Genomic DNA, 23,145 nt, shown 5'->3' with positions numbered 1-23,145 from the left:
GTAAGGTGCTTTAGAAACCTAATACAATTACTGGGGGGAAAGATATTGATAAAGTTATTACTTCAAGTAATTATTTGCCTGTTCTGTACACTTTTATTTTCATCTTTCAGCATCTTTCGTTAAATAAAATGTTATATTTTATTTGTTGTACAAAAATTACATTTCCCTTTGCTTTTCATTCCTCTTACAGCGCCCATCCGGGCTGCTTGATGATAATAAACTATTAATATAATATTTGGAGTGATGCTTCCACACCGTGGCTGAAGCTGCAAACTACAGCGGAAGAGTTTAAATAATGTATTTTTTTGCCAGCAGGGGGCGACGTCAAATTAATCGCACATCCCGCGAGATTTTGCAATTCTCTCGTTGTTTGTTTACAACCCAAGTACTTCCTGCCTGCTAGCAGCTTTGTCCACTGTAAGCTAATTTGGATTATTATTTAACTAAAAAAACACTTTCAAGATGGGATGTGATGGAGGCACGATTCCGAAAAGACACGAGTTGGTCAAAGGACCCAAAAAAGTAGAAAAGGTGTGTTGTTTTCCTTCTTTTTAAGACCGTAACTTTTAGCAGTGTTGCTAACTGTTAGCCAGCTAACATAGCAGTGAACGCTTAAAGCACTATATCCTGAAAACTATTAAATGACTAATATGTTTAGGCATGTTTATTATTTATAGAGACTGTTTAGCCAGTCACTTTTCTTTTAAGGCATTTATTACGCGTAGGGTGTCTAACTATTCGACAGCTATCTAGCTATCGGTAGTTTTTAACATCTACGCTACTGTAATGTTTGATAACACATAAGAGAAGCTTATCAATTATAGTTAAGTCCTTTGCGTTTTTTGTGTTCTTACCTTCCTGCTCATGTGTCCAGGTTGATAAAAATGCAGAGTTGGCCGCCAAATGGAAATACTGTGCCTTGAGCCAGGAGAAACTCAAACGCCCCATCGTCTCCTGTGAACTGGGAAGGTGAGAGCTGCTCTATGTTTGCTTATATTCAGTCATTATTGGCCAAATATGTGGCACATGAAAGGAATTTAACTCCGGGTTGTCTTAACTCTCAAAGTACAGACACACAAATTGACATACTAAACTTAAAACAAGGATAAGTTAGTAAAGGTAACACAGACACTTAAGACACTGAAAACTACAACTACTATTTACAGGCCCATGGATACAAATATATATATTACAAAGTATTAATATAAATATCTATACATTATTTAAAAAACACGTCTATCTTATACAAGAGGTAGATTGTACTTTTTAGTATATATCAGTATATACAGAGAATGTGAATTGACACTTTGACTAAGTTAGCTGTTCATCAGAGTGACAGCCAGTGGGGAAAGAAACTGTTCCCACGTCTGGTTGTTTTGGCGTACAGTGCTCTGTAACGCCTGTCGGAGGGGAGGAGTTCAAACAGTTTGTGTCCGGGGTGTGATGGGTCTGCAGTGATGTTACCTGACCGTTTCCTGACCGTTGACTGGTATAAGTCCTGGATGGAGGGCAGGTCCGTGGCGATAATCCTCTCTGCAGACCTGTTGTCTGTTGCAGTCTGTTTCTGTCCTGTTTAATGGCAGATCCAAACCAAGCAGAAGACCCTAAATTCATAGGCTGTCTCGATACAGTTATGGAGACAGGAGGGCTTGAAGACGTGATACTGACTGAATATATTGTGTTTGCTTCATAGACTTGTGTAAAAAATCCTGTTGCAACTGTCTAACTAGTGGTCTTGTAATGTAATGACTCAGGCTCTATAACAAAGATGCTGTCATTGAATACCTTCTGGATAAGACTGCTGAGAGACCAAATGCTGAGGCAGTAGTTCACATCCGTGGGATCAAGGTACTGTTATGCTAAAGTTTTCTACACTTGTGTGCGTTTGGTTTGGGTTCATATGTGATTGTTTTTATGCCTGATCATCTATCCCTCTTCAGGATATAAAGGAGCTGAACTTGACTGACAACCCCGAGTGGGAGGGAGAGAGAAGAACTACTAAAGGGGACAGATATGAGGACATCCACTGTGGCATGTTCATTTGCCCCGTTGTTGGGCTCGAGATGAACGGCAAGCACAGGTAACAAACTACAAGTAAAGAGTTTACAACCAAAGTGTAATTAAGAGGCAATGTCAGGTATTATGTATGAAGTATAGCAAGAACCTTTCTCCCTTCAATATCCATCCTGTTCACTGTAGTTTAGTTATTATTTATCTACTAATTAGGTGAGACTTTATAAACTTTAAAGGAATTTTTAATCAGCTCTGTGTTTCTTAAAGTACAACATTAAATTCAATATTTATCAGATATATTATGATATTAAAACATTTGATAGAACTCCACTATACCGGTATTGATAGTACTTTTTGAACAGCCAGAAAGTAAAAAAACTTTTATTAATCTACTCCAATGTTTCCATTTTCAGGTTTTGTTACCTGCAGACCTGCGGCTGCGTCTTCTCTGACAGGGCCATGAAGGAGGTCAAGACAGAAATCTGCCACAAGGTAAAATTTGATATATTTTTCTAGTCACTATCTTAACTGTGTTTAACCAGTGGTTTGCCAACTATTACATTTGTTTAGATTTCCTAATAGATTATTGACTGACCGCCAGCGTCAGCCCTATAAATGGGTCTGTGAGTGAGTGAGTGAGTGACGGTACTTTCAGAGCAGCAGAGAGAGAGAGTTGCGACATTGCAATGGCGGATCATGGAGCATTTTGGACCTCCATTGACGTGACTCTCTGTCTATACGGCTCTGGATACTTTGTTCGGGGAGTAGGCGGGGCTGCTCCTCCGCTGTCCTCACCTACGTCCGCAGCGTGCACCTGCTTTCATTGACCTGATGCGGTCAGCAACATAGGAGGTTTTGACCTAGTCTTGTTAATCGTGTTTTCTGATAAACTCCTCTCCATTACTGAACTGAATATTTGGCAGTGGTTCTGCTTGTTTGATCCAAATACAGAGACCACTCAACCTTAATGCTTAGTTAATAAGCAGCCTTGATATCAGTGTTGATAATTCGATAGCACTCTTGCAGTGGCGCGGGTCCATATGCACCTGCAGTTCCTCAGGTGGACAGTAACAGTGTTTTAAAATATCAAAACAGCTTATACTAGTAGAAAAAATGATGTTGGCTATAAATTAAATATTTGTAACATGAAATAAAAACAAATAAAAACTTAAAAACACCCAAAAACTTTGAAAAAGTGAGAGTACCACAAATCCATATACATAGGCTACATCTGAGGAGAGTGTATGTTAACAATGGCAATCTATTAGTTTAACATCCCTAACCACAAGTATTATTCCTGTCATTATTATTCAAAGCAGAACGTGTGGTCAGAGACCCAGCTTCAAGAGGAGATAACATATTTTTTAACTCTCTTTTCATTAAGTGTCTGTAGACATCTATAGTCTAGACTGTCACTTTAAGAGCAGTTACTGGCAGTGACCCAGTGAATAGCGCCACATGGGAATCTTACAGAAGCAGGCCTGTGAACCATTTTGGGTCATGACCTGTTATTTTTAAGTAACTGATGTGCTATTTCTGTAATTTCTCATACAAGGCTGTAATGAGGTAAAACATTGCTGCACATGGTATTTGGTCATGACTGTTGTTTCTGTGGAAGTGAGAGCATCTTGGCCCACATCAGTTGTTTGACTTTGCCAGAAATAGGGACTGAAACCATAAGAATAGTAACAGTGCTGCTTGTGGGAACTGACTCTGTCATGGGGGATTTCTGCTTAGATGGTCTTATTAGGCATACACAATTTCCCTAATTGCCCACAAATATTCCCTTGTGTTTTAGTGCTATTAGTAGTCTTAGGGGGGAATTCAATAAAGGCTTGCACAGCTTTTGCGCCCGCTAAACCTGTGCAAATAACACGAAAAGCCTCATTCTCCAAGCACACAAGGAACATTAAATTCACCCCAACGTGCGCTGCAGAGCAAACAGCGTCTCTGTGCTGCGGTGCTGTTTATATATGTTTCATATTTAAATTTCAAATTTAAATTTAAATTATTTAAATTTCTCACTATGCATTCGTTCGTTGGAAATTTGCTCCCTTTCTATGCAAATGAGCCTTGTGCCAAAAAGCGACTCAAACAGCAGCGCTAAATGCACCGCGGTTAGAGAGAAATATCACCATCTGCAGAGAGCTGGTGGTAACAGGTGCGCACTTTTATAAGGCCTGTTTCGCTCTGAGTTTACAATGATCATGACGACAACTCCCCCTTTTGCGTGATCAAAAAATGTATTTGTCTGTAAATGCATTCTGTTAATAATATATTGTCATTATTATTATGATTGGGAGAGCAATCAGTCCGGGGCTGTGCGAGGCTCAAGCCTGGCACACGGGCAACCATTATGCAGGACGGGGGTTATTATATGGACGAGCTGCTGTTACACGCTGAGTTACAGAGAGTGAAACTAAAACACCTGTCGAGTCTGGACTTTACAGTAAACTGTTAAAAGAGCTGCCCCCTCCTCTCTCTGCTCATCATCGATCTGTGCATGGAGTTGAGATCCGTCAGTGTGGAGCTCAGTTAAAGGGTGAGAGCAGAGAGTGGAGGTGCCGACAGCTCCTCTCCACAATCAGACACAAAACAGGAGCAAACTGCACGGATCTGTGACACTTTATTGGCGTGTTTGCGCTTGAATATCATCAGGGCAATTTGCTTTGTGAATCTGACCTTGAGACGGAGCAGATAGTGGGGGCAAATGATGCAATTTATGTTGCCATCAGTGGCTGCAATTATTTTACATTATACATAATGTTTATTAGAGGTTTAAATTGCAAGCAAGTGACTAACAAACTTCCCTGACACTAAACATCTGGGAAGGGTATCAAATATTTTCTTGGGTAATGCATTCCTTTGAATATTTTCACCGAACAAAAACATTTCCGGTCGTCTTTCCTGGCCAATTACACTGGAATTCTGTGGGAAAAAACATGGACGTACAGTAAACTGCAACTTGACTGGAGTGTGGAAGCATAAAACCTCATGGGGTTAAGTCCAGATTCTGTTTGCCATTTCACTAAAAGAGAAAAAAGACTTTATCAAGTGTTTTCACTGGACCACACACGGAACTTTAATAAATTAAACAATATTAAACATTCAATTAAATAAACATGAAATGCATATTCAGTAGTTTGTGTAATACTTTGTGTAGTGCAGGTTTTAAATTCTTGTTTATTTGTTTACTTGTTTGTTTAATGGGAATCATCCTACTTCTGCTCTAACTGCGTTGCTTTAGTGTAAAGACAGTTTAGTCATCTGGTCTACACACGGTCTTCTGATATTGAAACAGAGCAGCCATCCTACTGTTTCATAAATCGACAACTACATCTGTAAACAGTAGCCATGACATTTACATCCACTGAGCGAGTGCAAATAATCTGAACTGCATGTAGCCAGCCTGATATTGATTAGATTAACAGCCATGTCACGCTCCAGCGCTGCTGTTGAAGTAGCTGCTGCTTGAGTTGCTCAGTGTGGCGAGCAGCCATGATGGTTCTATGGGAACAGTTGCCTGGTGCAGCACCTTGTTCCTGTGCCACTGCTCCAGGCAGTCCAGTGCCTCTGGAAAGGTGTTACTCTCAAACTTATTGGCAAACATGCTGCTCTTGTTGATGATCCAGGGCAGGTCTTCCACTCCATAGATACAGATGTCTCGTACGTAACGTCCTGGAACATGAAAACAATCATTTGTAAACCTTTTGTGTCTTTGTCTTTGTCGGTTTGTGTGGGACTGAAGTGATTTTGGATGATTCAATGTTTGTATTTTATTTTAACAAAAACATTATTTTTTAAATCTTTATCCTGTAAAAGGTCGTATAAAACACAGACATGACCTGTTGCAGAATATGTCTCATCAGATTAATCCTCATATCAGTCCCACATCATCTTTTGTTGAGTAAATCTTGGCTTAGCCAGTCATGCCATCCTGTCTTGAGCAAAAGCTCTAAGACGAAGAGTAAGGAGGAGACCATTTCTCTTGTATAGGCCGTAGAGTAAAACGTAGGCATATGTTAGGAAAATGTATATGAGAAAATGCTCTATTATCTATATATGTGTTTCTGAATCATGTTTGAAATCAAGTTCGTCTTGTTTTAAAAATGTTATACATATTTTAATTTAATTATTTTTCGGAGCCTCTCCTTCCTCCTGAAACGAACAAGTCGCTTTGCCATTCAAAGCTCAAACCTTAGCCACGATTGGCTGACAGTATTTGGAGTGACCGCGTAGCCCCTCCCCCACGTGTGCAGTCCCATGTGGGGAAGCGGCCGCACTGCACTGTCATGCCAAAGTTGTATAAAAACATGGCAGCTCTAGGATCGCTTATTGAGCCTTATATGTACGAGCCACTGTGAACAATAAACACCCAACACTGTGAAACCCATGCAAAATATGAGAATGTCCATTTAAAAGATATGGCCCCTTTTTAATGTAGTAGTGAGTCAGGTCACAAAATGCACTTAGCAGTTATATTTAGTTAGAAGTTTACAGGACATGACTCTGAATGTAGCAGTGACATATCTGTAATATCAATAATTTACAATACACAGGTGAAAATGACTTAAAGCCTGGACCTTAGATTCTTCCTCTCATTCACTAATGCACCAAAAATATAGTACCTCCGTTTTGTTACATGCACTTCTGTACTGTACCTTTGCAGCCATTGTGCGCCCTTCCCTCTTGATCCCTCCACTTGATTGCCCGGATGTCTCCTGCCCAGCCTCCGTCTATGTGGCTGCCTGGAGCTTCTTCAAACACATAATCAGAAAGATTTAATCATGATTATGCGGCGTAATTTTATTAGAAGGATTTTCTAAACCCTGTTTGGGAGTGTAGCATCCACTGTGTGGGAGGCATTCTTCAATGCTTCCCATAGAAACGCTTAGGCAACCAGCTGTGTGCTGCTCTTTACGAGAGGTGGGGATGTTAACCAGACCTGCACTTGACAGACCAGGCGGAAAGTTCTCATCCTTTACGTCGGGAAAAACGGAAACGCTTCAAAACAAACATTTGTGCCCCATGAAAAAGTGAGTTTTTCTGAGTGCATGGCATCTTCTTCACCACTTTCACATGTCCAGCTGACCTTCCCATCTCCAAGTATGGTTAGTGCAAACCACTTCCCTAAGGTTTTCTATGGGAAGCATGCAGATAGGGTTAGTATTCACTAGAAATCTAAAAAAAGACAAAAGCATTTGTACCTCGGCCTTATTATGGCACTAAAACTACAAAATAACAGGAGGTATTACATGTGTTTATAGGGGATTGAAATTATGTATATCAGAATAGATATTATTTCAAGTCCTTAAAAGTTTGTTGCAAAGCCATAAGGTGGATATTTAAAACAGGCTTCTCTCTGTCTTCCACCTTATAGCCCTCTTCCTCAAAGTAGAGGCTTTCTTATTGGCACATCAGGACAGATACCGACCTTAAAAACACAGTTTGTTACGCTTAATAGATTTCTCCGAGGGGATACAAGTCCATTGCATTTCAACCGCAGTCTTCAAGAGCACCCAGGGACTAATTTCACTTGTAAGGTCAGTGTTTTGGATCCATTCCAACGGCTGTATTTCCTGCTGAAAAACATGGTTGCCTTTTGGTGTAGTAAGAAATATAGACATTGTTGATGATGACTTGAAAATGTCATAATTGTTTGTATGCTGTTGTTTTTATTTATGCCATGTTTTGAAGTCTTTGCAGCATCATTTAATGCTGTCATATTTTCCTAATGAGCCAGTGTAATAACTTCAGCCATGCTTAAGATAACTTTAAGGCCTTTTATAAGCTAATTTTTTGGCATCTGGTGCAGAGAGAGAGGGGTTGGCATTCACCAAAGAGCGAGGGGTCGGGAGTTGAACCCAGGCTGACGCATCAAGGACTTTGCCTCTGTGTGTGTATGATACAGGCTCCACCTTCTGCGCTCAACCAGCGCCCCTACATGAACATTTTTTGATGCTGTTTGCAGGAACGTTAATCACCACCAACTTAGAAAATGTAAAAAAAGCTGCCATCTGGCCGTTGGTAAAGGAAACTGCTAAGCAAGTCTCTCTACTTCATCACTACCATCACATCGCCTCACATCACATCCTATCTTGTGCCCTAAAGGAAATTTAGCAAGTGAATGTAAAGACCTGTTGCGTTTATTGTGTTACTTCATATCCCATATTCTTTTTTCAAACTGTTTAACTTGAAGGGTACTTTGAGGGCACGGCCTAGGCCAATTCTTTCAGGCTTCTATTTTATGCAAATCCTTACGTGCAACCTCTCTACACATATATATATATATATAATGTATTTGGTTAATATGATGGCCTGTTTGTGAGATCCAGATAGGGTTCTTTTAGTTAGGACAGCATTATTTCCATTATCGTGCTGATAAAAAACAAATAAAAGGCACAGAAAACAAAACCAACTCGGCGGACGTTTGATACTTGTTCTAGTAGTATAGTTCTATTATATGATTTGTGCAGTGATGGGGAGTTGCTGAAACGTTCAGTTTACCTTTGATGTTGTTGAGTGTCACCCAGTAGTGCTCATCTGGACTGTACGTGTCTTTGGACCACTCCAAGAGGTCTCGGGCTAGTGTGCTTTTCAGAACAAAGTTTACAAACGCCCTTGTGAGAGCGTAGTAGGCTGTTCCAAAATAAACTTGCAGATTGTGTGGAGGAGGGCCTTTCTTTAGTCCCAGTTTCCGAGCTACATGTGACCCAAAGATCTCGATGTGCTGGAGCTGCGTCCTGTGCCGAAAAGAGGTGGGCTGCTTCACCCCGGGTGTCATGTTTCTGTCCCTCCACTCTTTGCTCTGCATGTACCGCACCAGTTCCAAGTTGCTCATTATTGGAAAATCCTGCCCGCATAGATTCACCACCTTCCTCCAGCCGATCTCCGACTTTGCCAGATCCGTCATGCAGTTTAAATCTGCTTGCAGACGGGAAAACCCAGCGTAGGTCACTGTCTCGCTGCGGCTGGAGAGAAAGGTGTTTCTAAAGCAGCTGACTAGCTGACGTACCGCCTCCTGGTACTCCAATGGAGCCTTAGCATCCACGTGGATGCAGTAGACATTTTGTGGCATGTAAATGGCCCTGAGCAGCCGCACAAAAAGCCCCAGCTCCTTGTGAACTGTCACAATGAATGCTAAAGGGTAGTTCTCCTCCTCGTGGCTCAGAGGTGTTGTGATCACGTGTAGGTCTCTGATCAGATCAGAACACTGCAGGCCACCTTTCAGAAGCAAACGTTCCACCTGTAGACAGAAAACAAGATATTACCACAATGCCTTGAAACATAGTTAATCAGAAAATGGTTCTGTCCTGAGAGACGAGTTTAGGCCCGATGCATCATTTAATAAAGATTTTAGAAATGCTGGAACAAAGACTATATATAAAAAAACAACGTACCTGGCAGCCGTGGGGATCCCACTCTTGTCCTTTCTCCGTGCCGGGTAGAAAAGCTTTACATTCAGCAGAGAAAGGCCTGCAGCTGGGGGGCTCGAGGGGTTGAGGATCTTGGTGTTGGGGCTCTAGGGGTCTAGGCTCTGTTGGCATCCTGGTCCTCAAGTAAATGACTGAACAGATAATGATGCTCATCCCCAGGCACAACAAGAAGCTGCATTTGGTCCCTTCAAGCTGGCACATAATAGCCCTGCTTCACCGTATCCTGACAGCACCACCACAGATGAAACGCCTGCGATAAAGACATCCGGATTAGTTATTTGCAGTGGGTTCCTGAACCTCTGAGGAATATTAAATAGGGTTAAATATGTAGGTTAGCACTAATGGATGAAGCCAGTTTTTAGCTCAAGAAATGCAGTTGACTTTAGGCTATAAATTACCGTTATCTGAGATGATTCACATCACTGGCAACACATTTTATTATCATGCAGGGTGATAAAGTGTAACTGTAGAAGGCTGTTCTTCCTCTATTTGCAACGGAACCAAAATACAACCATAACAGTTACCTGTTCGGCAAAATTTGTCTACATGTAGAAGCAAAGAATATCTAGAATATCCTGTTAAGTTATTGTTAAAAATATTTTCCTTCCTGCTGAGAACCTCAGCTGGTCAATGATCATGGTAAAATGACAATCATTTTTGGGTACAACTTGTTTTCTTTAGTTTCATATTATTATGAAATCACCTGAAACATTTTGCAGACAAAAGAAGGAAAAGTTTAAATGGAATTTATATTATTATTTACGGCATAATAAGAAATCTCTTTCACTGAGAAGAAAGTTGACAAACGATTTATAACAGAATTGGAATCAGAAATGGTAAAATGCAACTCAGACTCACTGAACAAGCATTGACGGATCAACTGCAAATTCAGGAATTCTGCTGGTTCAAGGTTCAACAGATAACAGAAAGTAAACAATTTTTGTGAGATACGAGGATTGCCAAAATGTTCCAGACTAACTGAGGAAGACTTCAATGAAGGGCTGATAATAAGGATGATACCTTTCACCTTGTCTGTTTGTCATTTTGTTTTTAAGACCAGCTCCAGTCATGTTTTAAGACATATGAAATGCTCTGCTTGAAATGTTTAATTGTGTCTGATATGATTTTTCTGATAAATATGTTTAATTACCTTGTAAAAATCCTCCCATGGCATTAAAAATACCCGCCCGCTATGTACTAAGCTTCTCCTGTTCCTAAAATTACAGCCGAAAACAAAACTCGTCTCTGCCATCGTTTAGTGGCAACTTGTTCAAACTTTGCTAGCTTGAAATGTAGTAATTAGTAGTAGTAACGTTAACGTTAGTAGTCAGTAGTGAGTTTGCAAATATTACGATGACGGTTACAGCTGGATCGCGCATCGCCGAAGTGGTTGCCATGGCTGCGCAGTCAGGGTCCAAAATAAATGAGGCCGGGCGCCGGGGGCTGGTGCTCCCATCACTACAAAACATGCTTTAGTTGTTGACAAAGTTTTGCATGTTGTGGAGACGCCTTTCTGATTCACTTAGCCTCGCCATCACTGCATCTAAAATACAGTATTAACACGTACCACTGTCAGTATGGGAGACAGAGGGTAAGCTAAACACTTGAAACACCTAGCAGGAGGCAGCAGAGGCTGTCGCTAACAGCTGAGCTACAGTGCGGTCACCAGCAGAACGGAGGAGCTTGTAAATGACAGTAGGATGAGCGAGGAAGGAGATAGCTATGAGCGCTTGATCAGAGCCACTGCAAGTATCATTGTGCGGTGGATTAACGAGCTGCACTAATGAACGATTATTTTGTTGCAGCGATGAAATAAGTACTCAAGAAAAAGAGTAATATCAGAGTGTATAAATACTTAATCACAAGCGATAGCCCTGCAATAAAGACTTAAGCAAGAGTTAAAATGACTTGAATCAAAATATTCTTACAGTACCGTAACTTAACTCACTGTGCAGGATGGCCTATTGTAGAGTAACATGTTTATTACCAGTGGATTATTAATGAAGCATTACTGCATACACCACAAAAGAACAGTATATTACCTCAACATTACACTGCTACATTAAGTTCAAAGTAAATGTTATAGTTTCTTTCTACCACTGTTTATTATTGACTTTTATATTATACTGAACAACATTTTTATGGCTGGTAAAAAATATTTTGGACGGTAAAAGTTTTTGGCTTACCCACCAATGACAGGTAGACCAAAAAGTTATTTCGGACCCTGGTTGCACATAATGATCTGCATAGCGTCTCCCCTTCCATTAACGGGATTGGCTCCTTAGGTCTGTGACGTCTCAAACCTACCAATCTGAAAACGTGTTGTTCAGCCTGTCCTTGGTTCACTCCGGTGTGAAAGCAGACAGGCCCAGCCATGGAGATGACTGCTTATGTTGTCCCTGATATGTCAGATACACATGAGATGTTTACAAGGCTAAACACTGGATTTTCACTGGAGGGGGGCTTTAAATGTTTAACCTGATAATCATCCTCTGAAACTAACAAGCTATTTGTAGTATTGTCTAGGTTATAATATACTTTTTGTTTAGAAAAGCCTAATAAGTTTGGAAGGAAAATAGTTTTGTGTACTTATTAAAGTCCATTGATAAATATCCCTCATCAATACAACCTTTTTCTGAACATTTTCCAGATGCCAAACCTTCTCAGGGCAACAATTTGTCTGTTTTGTCTTTGCCTGTGTTCTGCATTTTATTTGTAGTAAGGGTAGGTTGGTCTGTTCTGCACTCAAGACACCTGTTGCATGTCTGCCCATTCTGGAAGCTTCTCTTCCTACACTCTCTTTCATTTCCCGATCAGACAGAGCGCGTTTTAGCAGCTGGGGGCTGCTTTTGCGTTGCAGCACGCCTCGAGTTAAAAAAACTTGAACTCAAAGCAGAAAAGCGCCCAACATCATGGGCGTTTTTTCTGCGAAAGGAGAGGCGGGCCTTCTGTCAGTTTACAATGTAAGGGTTAGGTTAATGACAACTAATGATTCGGTGGTTGCCTTAACAACAGGAGAAAAAAAAGGCGCAGCGAGCTCCTCTTTCTTTAACTGTAGGCTTCAACAAAAAAAGGCAGTGCGGTGCGCCTCGCGTTTTACAGCCTGCAAAACTCGCCTTGTCTTATCGGGCCCTAAGGGAGGAGAATGACGTCTCTGAGGGCTACTCTTAATCCCATGTCAGTGAAGCCTCCTCACCTGAGTCGCCCTGCTGTTAAAGCCACAGATACAAATATCCATAGGGGTGTTGGCTGCCATGGAAATGTGTGTGTTTCTAATCCGTCTCAAACACACACCTTTCTTCACTGACTCTGCCAGAAAACACAACTATGATCATGTAAATAAGGAAAAGCCTGCTGCTTTTTGCATGCAGAGATTATTTATTTAGCTTCTTCAAACCTCAAGTTAAGCATTTCTTACGTAAATACTGTGATCATGTCTGTCTTCTATGTGTCTTTTGGCTATCTGGATTCATCTTTTTAAAGCTTGTATCAATGCAACACGCATTAACACACATGCAGTTGTAGAAGGCAAAAACAGAGTGCTAACGACAGTGCAGGTGAGCTAGTTACCTTTGAGGCAGTTCAGTCTGTAGTCCTTATGTGGAAGAAGTAAAACATTAGACATCAGTGCCGGTTCTGTTGCCTAAACAGCCTCTCCGAGCTCGTTAGTACAATCCAACCAGAGTCCAGCGAGGAGCAGGAGTCGTTTCCAAGGGTGCCATCATCATCATCATCAGCAACAACAACAACAGCAGCAGCAGCAGGAGTAGCAGCGTCTGTTATCCTGTAGGTTTCACTTAAAAGTGGTTGTTTCTTTGTTGTTTCTGGCAGCTCGTGGTGTGGGACTCTGCTCTCTCAGCTGGAGACCCCGTCACAGAGAGACAGAGAGATTTGCGTATACTTTTCCTCCCCTGTAGATAAATCCACTGCTGATGAGATCGCTCCCCCTCCACGACATCCCCCACGAGACGAGGTCCCTCCCTGCCTGGTTACCAGCAGTTACACCCATGCACACACCTGACACACAGGAGCGCACTCTCGCCAACCTAAAAAAAACACACACACTCTCTCTCTTTGTGAGGTTTTTTTCCACTCTCCTCCCCTGTCCAGTTTCCTACTCGCTGGTGCTTTGCATCGTTGCTTTTTTGTTGTCTTGTTTCCTCAAACCCCTTTACCTTAGCCGGCTTCCATGTTTTGTTTACTTTCAGTTTGAATTTAATTCCAGTTCATCTGCCCAGTTGGAGAGAGACACACTGAATTATCCACAGTGTCTCTTCTCTGCGCAAAGGCTTGTTTGCTGACTTGCTGATAAGATGCTCAGCTCACCAGCGGCCCGTGTCATCCGTGGTAATAGCAGCAGCAGAGTGACTGACAGAGTTTGTTTGCTGCTTGCTCAGCTTCTGAGATTATCCCTCTTGTGTTGTACAGAGCACATGGCCGGAGTTCACACCCACTGAGCCCGCATTACGGCAACACAATAGACCCTCTGCTGGTTACTCAGGGGTTTAATATTTGTGTGTGTGGGTGTGTTTTCCCTTTTTTTCAGCAGTCATGTCGCTCAGTGAGAGATCTGTACGATCCGTTCTTAAATGATTGATTTTTCAGACACTGTGTTTGCCATTGGTTTCATGCAGAAGTCCCCCTGTATTATTGATTTACCTGTCAGTGTGAACTGCATGCAAATGAACTCAAAAAAAGGTGATGCATTGGATGTTGATCTTTTGTACAAATGTTGCCTACAATTCACATGCTAATGTTTTTACTTCAACCCTTAAAAAAACATGTAGGCATTTGTGTATGGAAATAGCTTGCTTTATTTTAATATCTGCTATCTTAGTGTACTTATCCCCGCCACAGTTACCGAAAACCATTTGAAAATATTTTCATCACGCTGGATGAGCAAAACAGTGGTTTGCAAGTCAAAGTAGGGCAACACATCTCACCTGTTGTGCACTTTAAACCATGTTTTTGTACTTTTCACAGAATCATACAGCTTTAGTGCTGTGAGCTTCAAAGACCGTACACAAAGAGTGATGTGATTTGTATGTGGTGAATTTATTTTGGAAGCAGGTCAACCTTGTCAGAGAAATACATCTTTAATCAAAGCCAAACCCCTGAGTAATTATTGTTAAATGTTATGTTTCCAGGCAGGGGACAGAAAATCCTTTCAACACTCTTATTAAATATCTTTATTTATCACAGGACTGCTTATTATTGGACACTTTAACCAAGACTTAACAAAATACAAAAGACTGGATAACTATAGCAATAATTCTATGTAAGGCTGGGCAATATTGTGGAAATCAACACAATTATATTTATCAATATCACATGAAAGAGCACAACATCACGACCTCGAGTGTGGTATTGCTTTTATACAACAGGTATACAAGCGGCAAATAGTAGTAACAATCAACATCAGATTACTTTTTGCTTCAACAACTCAACTAGTTCCACAACTTACCTGAAACTGGACTGTTGTTGCCGAGCAACACAAACATTCTCCATTCAGCTGTTTTTTTTATCATGTACGTTTATCTGTATGTTTTACTTTAGCATCAACCAGTGAAATGAGAGTCTGCTGTGTGAGTCAGAGGCACCAGCCTGATTAATGAAGACACACACGCTCTGCTGTGATGTTAATTAACAGTATTCAGAACATATTGCTGAGATCAGATTTCTTGGTCGGAACTTGTATAACGTCCAATATCAGTGCATGTCATGATGTAGAAAATAAATAAACATGCATAAACATGTAAAAGGGTCAAACTGACTGATGATGAAATTGATTGAAATCATTAAATTTAACCTTGTTACACCTTTGTGTATTAAAAACTCTTGAAACATAGATAACACAAACTCCAGTATTCGGTCGGTTAATGCTTGCTCACATTTAAAACTAAAACTGCAACTATAAAATCACACCATTACACTACCATATGGCTGTTAACATGGAAATATCAGTCAGCTTTAATTCTGAGTAACAGCGTTGTTAAAGTTCTGCAGGATGTGTTTCCTCGCTTTGCTTTGCAGGAACTCCTTTCACATTTGTTGGCGAAGTGTATCTACTGAGTGAGTCTGTCTCTTTTACCTTGGCTTCTTCATTTGTGTTCCAGTGTGGGGACCCATTTAAAGATGAGGACGTCGTTGTGCTCAATGGCACTAAGGAGGAAGTGGAGGCCCTGAGGGAGAAGATGGTGGAGAGGCGGTCCAAAGCCAAAACTAAGGTGGGTTATAATTATAGAATTACATCTTAAATCATCAGACTTTGTGTAATTTAATTTGGTGTTTAAGAGGGATTTATCGTCTGTATTTTCTCTTCATCGTAACCAAATATATAACTTTTTGTTGACTGATGCATCAAGTGTTTTAGTTACAAACGTTTGTAACCGCAGCTTTTTCTGTTGCAGAAATCAAAGAAGAGCAAAGCATCTGAAACTTTATCAACTCCGTCAGAGTCAAAAGGTTTGTGTGAAAGCCATTGTGCGTCTTGTTCAGACGACTGTTTGACATTTACTCAAACATATATACATATGTATACATATAGTATTATCTGAACTCCCATAACCTTTGACCCCAGTGCATCATTTCTCAGTTTGCAGTGTTGCCTGGTTTTCTAAAGTGTTCTGGTCAGACTTTACAGGCTCGTCTGTCACACATCTATCATGTAGTGACGGGCGAATTAAGGAAGTTGTTTTGGATTATTTAAAGAGTTTGCAGCAGCCCTGTTTTATTCATTTTTCCATAAATATTTATATGTGTAATACTCCTATCCTAATTTTATTTCTCATTAATACGAGGCCCAGGGGCGTCAACAAAACAGGTTATTTGTGAGCACAGATTATTTTATTCATGCTCTTGCTCAGGAACCATCCACACACGCAGAGAGCGGAAAAGCAGCCGCTTAGCTCCGCCCACCCTCTCTGGCAGACCAACCACTGCTGGCTGATGGAAAACGCGTCACTAACTGGGCGCCGCCACAGACACCAAGTCTGTGATACTGCAAATGCAAGGGCTTTCATCAGTGGGCCATAGGCTCAGTCATTGTGTTACCTAATTTGGCGATAGATAGAGACTGAACAGACATTTATTGACATGAAAATCTTTGAGATTATTATTATTCAGTGCCCTGAACATAAGAGGTAAAATCCTACTCTTACATAATACACACTTTATGTAGAGCAATGTTAAAACAGACGAACTTGACACACATGAAAGCTACTGTTACCTAGGAGTAGTGTGCGTGTGTGTGCGTGTGTGTGCATGTGTGTGTACCTCCTGTGGCTATTGTCTTGGAGCTGGAGTGTGGAGAAAAACAAGTCTGATGAACAGATGTTTTCCTGTGAGTTAAAGCAGCCGTTAACCACTACAGCTTCCGTACAGTATATGTTTCATTACGGAGTGGCGTTGTGGCTTAGTGTGAACTGCATGAGCCAGAGAGGCAGAGTTAAAGGCAGCCTGTCTAAGAGCCAAAACCAACATTAAATCCAGAGCACAAGTAATCCATTGGTATAAATTGTTAACTTGAGGGCACAAATTACTTATTTGAGGGCATGATTGAGTTTTCTCTTCCTCCATGAAACCACGTTGGCTCTGTGCACAAAACAAGGCAAAGAGCCTATAAATAGTGATGTTGGAGCAGGTACAGTGAGGTAACAATGTGGCCACATGTTTATGAAGCTTTCATCTGAGACTTCTACTGTTCTATGTCCTCAGAAAGCCTTGGTGTGGTTTCCTGTACAGCACAAGGCTCCTAACTCACACTGGAGAAACAGGGTGTCGGCTCAGTAACACTTTTGGTTTTGATAGTTTTATTTCAATTTTGTTTTACCACCAACCAGTTAAAACATCAATTAGACACAATTATACTATAATAAATTCAACTTTAAAGATGCCTTTTTTACGCAACCTTTTATCGATGATCAAGTAAATTGATGCAAAATGTTCCTAAATTAGATATAATAATATACATTTTGGAAACTCACATGTATCAAATACTCTGAAAAAAAAAGAAGATGAATGAAACTTTTGTTGTTAATGAATCCATCTAACTCTTGTTTCTTCCTGCAGGTGACTCACAATCTCCACAAGTGGATGTAGCAGGAGGCAGCTCACTACAAAACGGTGGTGAAAGCAGTCAGTCAGGTAGCTAACAACGCTTTGAACTACAGACAAACAAAGCGTAAAGGCCAGCGCCAGTCATGTTTTAAGACTTGAAATAATAAATTGTGTCAGATATGTTTTTTCTGCAAAAAATGTTTAATTACCTTGTAAAAATCCTCCTAAGGTGTCTCCTCCTTCATCCTCATTAAAAATTCCTCAATCTGCAGAGTCCCCGCCCACTATGCAAATTTCCAACCGCCCCCTTCTTCGAGAAAAACAAAACACGTCTCTGCCATCGTTTAGTGGCAACTTGTCGAAACTTAGCTAGCTTGAAATGTAGTAATCAGCAGTAGTAACGTTAACGTTAGTAGTCAGCTGTGAGTTTGCAAACATGACGATGACGGTTACAGCTGGCTCGCGCATCGCCGAAGTGGTCGCCATAGGTTACACATAATGATATGCATAGCGTCACCACGTCCATTAACGGGATTGGCTCCTTAGGTTTGTGACGTCTCAAACCTGCCGATCTGTAAACATGTTGTTCAGCCTGTCCTTGGTACACTGCAGTTTAAAAGCAGACAGGCCCAGCCTCCCTAACGTCACCCAGCATGGCAACAAAACAAATTTAGAAAGCAAGTTCGTCAACAAGGTATGTTGTCTCTGAGGATCTTACACACCAAGGAGTTTGTAAAACAGCTTTGGCTGGAATGATTTTCTCCTTAAAATGAGTTTCAATACAAAATGGTTAAGGTAAATGGACTGTATGTGCTTTTCTAGTCTTCAGAGCACTCTAAGTGCTGTTCCACTACATGTCACATTCACACTTTCACACACACATTCACACTTTAGCCCCTTTTGCACTTACAGTTCAAGGCGGTATTATTACACCTCTGACACAAAAGTTTATTATAAAACAAAATACACAACAATGTATCACAGAACAATGAATGTTAATCTTTGCCTTGTTTTTCTCAGCTGCAGCTGGACCCTCGGGATCCTCCAGCTCCTCTAAAGGCTCCAAACTTTCCACAGCCTCCTCCACAAAGAGATCCATCCAACAAATGGAGGAGAAGTCTGAGGTCTTTAAGTCCCTGTTCACCACCCACAGCTCCGCCAAGCGCACCAAAGAGCAGACATCCAACTGGGTCACCCACACCCCCTATCACTTCTAGTACCCATCACTCAGTGCAAATATCAACATTTTAGACCCCCACCAACACAAACAAATTACCAACATGACCTCTCATGTGTGAACCCATCCCCATCTTGTCTTAGCCTCCCAGCAGCTCAGTGTTTACAGGTTGTGAACATTACTAAAAGCTCCCCAAGCTGTTCCCACTCTTTGTTTTGCAGCCTTCTTCCTCCCTCGTGTGTTCTGCAGGTCATCTGTGTTCTCAGTCACAGGTGCTTTGAGAATTGATGCCAGGGTGACTTTATCGTCTCTGTCACTCTGCTGCCTCCTAGTGGACAGAGTGGAGCTTTTTTAAAGGGATCTCTACATGGTTTAAAAGTGGCGTAGCTTGATATAACAGGTCAGTAAAGTGTTATATCTCTAAAGTAGGCCAGACTTTGTTTCCCCTGTTTTATTTATCATCTATGAATGATCAGGTGTAAGTCATTGATTTGTTTTTCTCCCTTATTATCTCAAAGTGTGTAAGCTTGGCCCACATGTTACTTTATAAATATGCTTAAGACTTATTAAATTACTTTTAAGAAGTTTCTGTCAAAGTTATTTGTTTTCTTGAAAAGTTGGCCCAAAAACTGTTAACAGCTAAAAGAAAAGACGAACACATCTTGTTCATTTATTGAAATGTGTGATGCACACAGACAAAGAGACATACAGTAACTGTGATACAACTGGACAATAGGAAACACCTTTGGTTTAGTACTTTTCTTCACTCTTGTACTTCACCAGCTTTACTATTTTCCAAACACAGAGCTTCCAAATGTGTTTGCGTTCCTTTTTGGAAGATCTTTGACCTGAAAGATAAAAAAAATAGATGTTTTTTTGGCCTCAAGTGTAAAAACAAAATGTGGTCACATTGAATAATCACAGTTATCACAGTTTTTTTTTTTAAAGGAGACTTTTTTTCTTTTTTTGCATGTGACAAGCAAATGTCAAAAATAAATTTCTATCAATCCTTAAAGGAAAAATGATCCCCACTCTTTACTTGTGTATCGTGCAGCAAAAAATCCACAACAAGCTTTTCTTGTGTGTTTTGCCTGTTATGAAGAGCTCTATGTAATGCAAGTAAGAGCAATAATTACCAGTGATGACAGCAGCAACAACAACTCCCTGTTGAGCCCTTCGAGGGAAAATTCACACCCAAAACAGACTATAAAAAGCTCTCATTACATGCGGCAGTTTACATGTGTTTACATGTGGAGGTGTGAAAATGACATCTGTTATGAGGCTCGGTGTTAAGAGTGTGATCGGGACGCACAGCTGCCAGCAACTAACTCCATAGATACTAGTTAGAGACATCATCCTGTTGCTTGGTTGCTGCAACTTAATATAGTCTTGCTCAGATGCCCTCGAACAATATAAGCCGCATCGAGCCGGTCGAACCACTAGCTGGTCCTCCGGTCTGAGCCACTGCGGTTGTTGTGGTCCTTTATCTTCTTATAGTGCTTCTTCAGCTTCTCTCGTACTTGTTTCTAAGTGTGGATAATGTTGAGCTTCGACAACCGTAGAGCTATTCTGGCCTAAACTTTGTTGTTGCGGGTCGGCGTTTCCAGTTCCCGCTGGATGTCGTCTTCAGCAAAAATACTGAGCGACGCCTGCACCTCCTCGTCGGTCCATCTATCGTAAGCCTTGCTGATTCCATATTTACTAAACACGGCGGTAAACAAAATCTCGAGCAGGAGCAGGATAATAACAGTGAGCTTGCAGCTGCAGTCGTTTAAACATGGCGGGGTGAAATAAACACTGCAAGTACTCGACCAATCAGAAACGATCTACACTGCAGGCCACGCCCTGAAAGTTCCGGGCCATTTGGAAAGTCCTACCCCCCGAGCAGGGCCGTTTCAGGGGGTAAATTAATTAGCCTGGAATTAAATTTGGACCCTAGTTCCTGCTGTCGAAACGCACAGAGTTCCTGAAAAGGTTCCTTGTTCCTGGGGAAAGTTCCTGCTGTCAAAAAGCACCTTAAGAGATCAAATTGGCAGAAGAGAAGAGAAGAGAAGGAAGGAAGAGCTTATTCAGATCTCTGACATGAGTAAAAGTGGCAGTGCAACACTGCTGAACTGTGCATTAGAAAAGTTACTCATGGATGTTTCACTTGGATGTTTGACCCTCTCAGTGCAGGATGTGTTGGACTCAAATGAACGTAAAAACAGCCTCCTTGTGTCACAAGTTTCCCCATGAATCTCATTTTTAACACGTGTGTTTAAGGTTCGAACAGGACTAGTTGAGAGGCCAATTGTTGTCCAACTTAAACAAGTGTGATTTGGAAACTGGAAACCAAACACTCAGAACGGGTCTTTAAAGAATAAGACATATGTGTCCAAGTGCTGAACTTTTGAAATTAATCAATTCAATTTTTAATGTGGTTGAAGTATTGGAAAATCACATCAGATACATGTGTTCTTTTCAGATTATTATTTCTGATGCATTCATTCAAAAGAAGCAATTTAAAGTTGTGAACTGCAGCTTAATTTTACTGTTTATTTACTTCCAAGTAAATGTAGTGAAGTAAAAATAACATTATTTTGGTTCAAGTTTAGTGGTCTAGAAGTATAACTGCATAAAAGGCAACATGCATTTGTTAAATAATTTATGAATACTTTACTGTCACCGATCAGCCATGACATTATGACCACCTGCCTAATATTGTGTAGATCCCCCTGACCCGTCGAGGCGTGGTTTCCACTAGACCTCTGAAGGTGTGCTGAGGTATCTGGCACCAAGACGTGAGCAGCAGATCCTGTACGTCCTGTAAATTGCGAGCTGGGGCCTCCGTGGATCGTGGATCGTTTGTCCAGCACATCCCACTGGTGCTTGATTGGATTGAGATCTGGGGAATATGGAGGACAAGTCAACACCTTGAACCCGTTGTTCCTCAAACCATTCCTGAACCATGTCTGCAGCGTGGCAGGGCGCATCATCCTGCTGAGAGAGGCCACTGTCATTAGGGAACACTGTTTTCATTAAGGGGTGTGCTTGGTCTGTAACAATGTTTAGGTAGGTGGTACGTGTCAAAGTAACATCCACATGAATGGCGGGACTCATCAGACCAGGCCACCTTCTTCCATCGCTCCGTGGTCCTGTTCTGATGCTCTCGTGCCTATGGTAGGTGTGTTCGGCGTTGGGCAGGGGTCAGCATGGCACCCCTGATTGGTTTTTGGCCATGCAGCCCCGTACACAACAAACTGTGATGCTCTGTGTGTTCTGATACCTTTCTATCAGAACCAGCATTAACGTTCTCAGCTGCTTGAGCTTCAGTAACTCTTCCGTTGGATCGGACCACACGGGCCAGCCTTTGCTCACCACACGCATCAATGAGCCTCGGCCACCCATGACCCTGTTGCCAGTTCACCAGTTTTCCTTCCTTGGACCACTTTTGGTCGGTACTGACCCCTGCAGCCCGGGAACACCCCACAAGAGCTGCAGTTTTGGAGATGCTCTGACCCAGTCATCTAGCCATCACAGCGTGGTCGAAGTCGCTCACATCCTTACACTTGCCCATTTTTCCTGCTTCCAACACGACAACTTCAAGGACAAAATGTTCACCTGCTGCCTGACATATCGAAACCCACTGACGGGGGCCATTGTAACGAGATAATCAATGTTATTTACTCAACCTGTCAGTGGTCATAATGTTATGGCTGATTGGTGTAAATTAGATTAAAGTGGTTCAAAAGTAAAACAGATTATTTCTGTCAGATGAGTTGTGTTCATTCTGCTGTAGTACGAGGCTGCAGCCACAAGGTGGCAGCAGAGGCAGCCTTATCGCACCCTCTCATTTTACAGACTCGAACTGTGGTCGCGGAGTAAAACAAGACCAACAAAGGGGAGTCTGCCTGCTTCTCATTACATGTAAGTTACACCATAAATAATCCAATCACTGTGGCTGAAAAATCAAATAAACACTGCGTCCTCTTGTCTCCCTGCAGCTGCAGAGGATGACATGTTTTCATGTTTATCTCTATCTTTCTGCGCACGTTAGACCATTGAGTAGGTGGTTTACAAAAAAATAATGTGTCAATAATAAGAACCACATAAACTCATGTTAGTTTTTGTTTTTAATTTACCACATGTTTATAACCATGGAAACTCTTTGCGCATGCAGGAGCGAAACAGATGAATTTTCTAACTGCGCTCTCGTGCGTTTTTAGATTTTTCAGTGGCATTTTTTCAAAGCATGTTTTGGCTTGATGCGGCTCAATCATTTTTTCAGCACAAAGTTATATTTTCTGATCTGAGCTGATACTCCTGAAGGAAAAAAGAAGAAGAATCTGCCTGAAAGGAGGGAATGTAAAGGGCTCACAAATAAGGGAATATGGGGCTCGCAGTGGATAAACACATCTTTAAATTTATCTGAACGGTTTAAATCACTATAATATTGTAATAAATTGTTATTAAGATATATAA

At 41.3% G+C, this 23,145-nt stretch overlaps 2 protein-coding genes across 2 annotated transcripts; one reads left to right on the top strand and one right to left on the bottom strand.

Annotated features, from left to right (window-relative positions):
* The first annotated feature begins 381 nt into the window (after positions 1-381).
* On the top strand, positions 382-19,655 carry rtf2 (replication termination factor 2). Its single transcript, XM_069678245.1, has 9 exons — positions 382-531; positions 875-969; positions 1,755-1,848; positions 1,941-2,080; positions 2,427-2,505; positions 15,566-15,676; positions 15,860-15,914; positions 17,520-17,594; positions 18,528-19,655. Exons 1-9 carry the CDS (start codon positions 463-465, stop codon positions 18,722-18,724), a joined length of 915 nt encoding a protein of 304 aa, XP_069534346.1. The 5' UTR covers positions 382-462; the 3' UTR covers positions 18,725-19,655.
* gcnt7 (glucosaminyl (N-acetyl) transferase family member 7) lies at positions 4,675-13,766 on the bottom strand. The gene is made up of 5 exons (XM_069678667.1): positions 13,020-13,766; positions 9,414-9,699; positions 8,521-9,259; positions 6,675-6,770; positions 4,675-5,691 (listed from the first exon to the last, which is right to left on the bottom strand). Exons 2-5 carry the CDS (start codon positions 9,648-9,650, stop codon positions 5,450-5,452), a joined length of 1,314 nt encoding a protein of 437 aa, XP_069534768.1. The 5' UTR covers positions 9,651-9,699; positions 13,020-13,766; the 3' UTR covers positions 4,675-5,449.
* Positions 19,656-23,145: the final 3,490 nt, after the last annotated feature.

Source organism: Semicossyphus pulcher, unplaced genomic scaffold (assembly GCF_022749685.1).
Source record: "Semicossyphus pulcher isolate SPU_LCO1_2020_fin unplaced genomic scaffold, fSemPul1.0.p SCAF_3, whole genome shotgun sequence".
Classification (NCBI taxonomy): domain Eukaryota; kingdom Metazoa; phylum Chordata; class Actinopteri; order Labriformes; family Labridae; genus Semicossyphus; species Semicossyphus pulcher.
This window is presented reverse-complemented; position numbering and strand designations above follow the sequence as displayed.

Excerpts from the sequence above, each read along its gene's own strand:
- gcnt7 (XM_069678667.1), bottom strand. The coding sequence starts at position 9,650 with ATGTGCCAGCTTGAAGGGACCAAATGCAGCTTCTTGTTGTGCCTGGGG. Across the intron at positions 6,771-8,520 it reads GACACTCAACAACATCAAAG|AAGCTCCAGGCAGCCACATA; the intron begins GTAAACTGAACG and ends ATGTGTTTGAAG. Across the intron at positions 5,692-6,674 it reads GGCGCACAATGGCTGCAAAG|GACGTTACGTACGAGACATC; the intron begins GTACAGTACAGA and ends TTCATGTTCCAG.
- rtf2 (XM_069678245.1), top strand. The coding sequence starts at position 463 with ATGGGATGTGATGGAGGCACGATTCCGAAAAGACACGAGTTGGTCAAA. Across the intron at positions 2,081-2,426 it reads GAGATGAACGGCAAGCACAG|GTTTTGTTACCTGCAGACCT; the intron begins GTAACAAACTAC and ends TTCCATTTTCAG. Across the intron at positions 15,677-15,859 it reads GGTCCAAAGCCAAAACTAAG|AAATCAAAGAAGAGCAAAGC; the intron begins GTGGGTTATAAT and ends TTTCTGTTGCAG.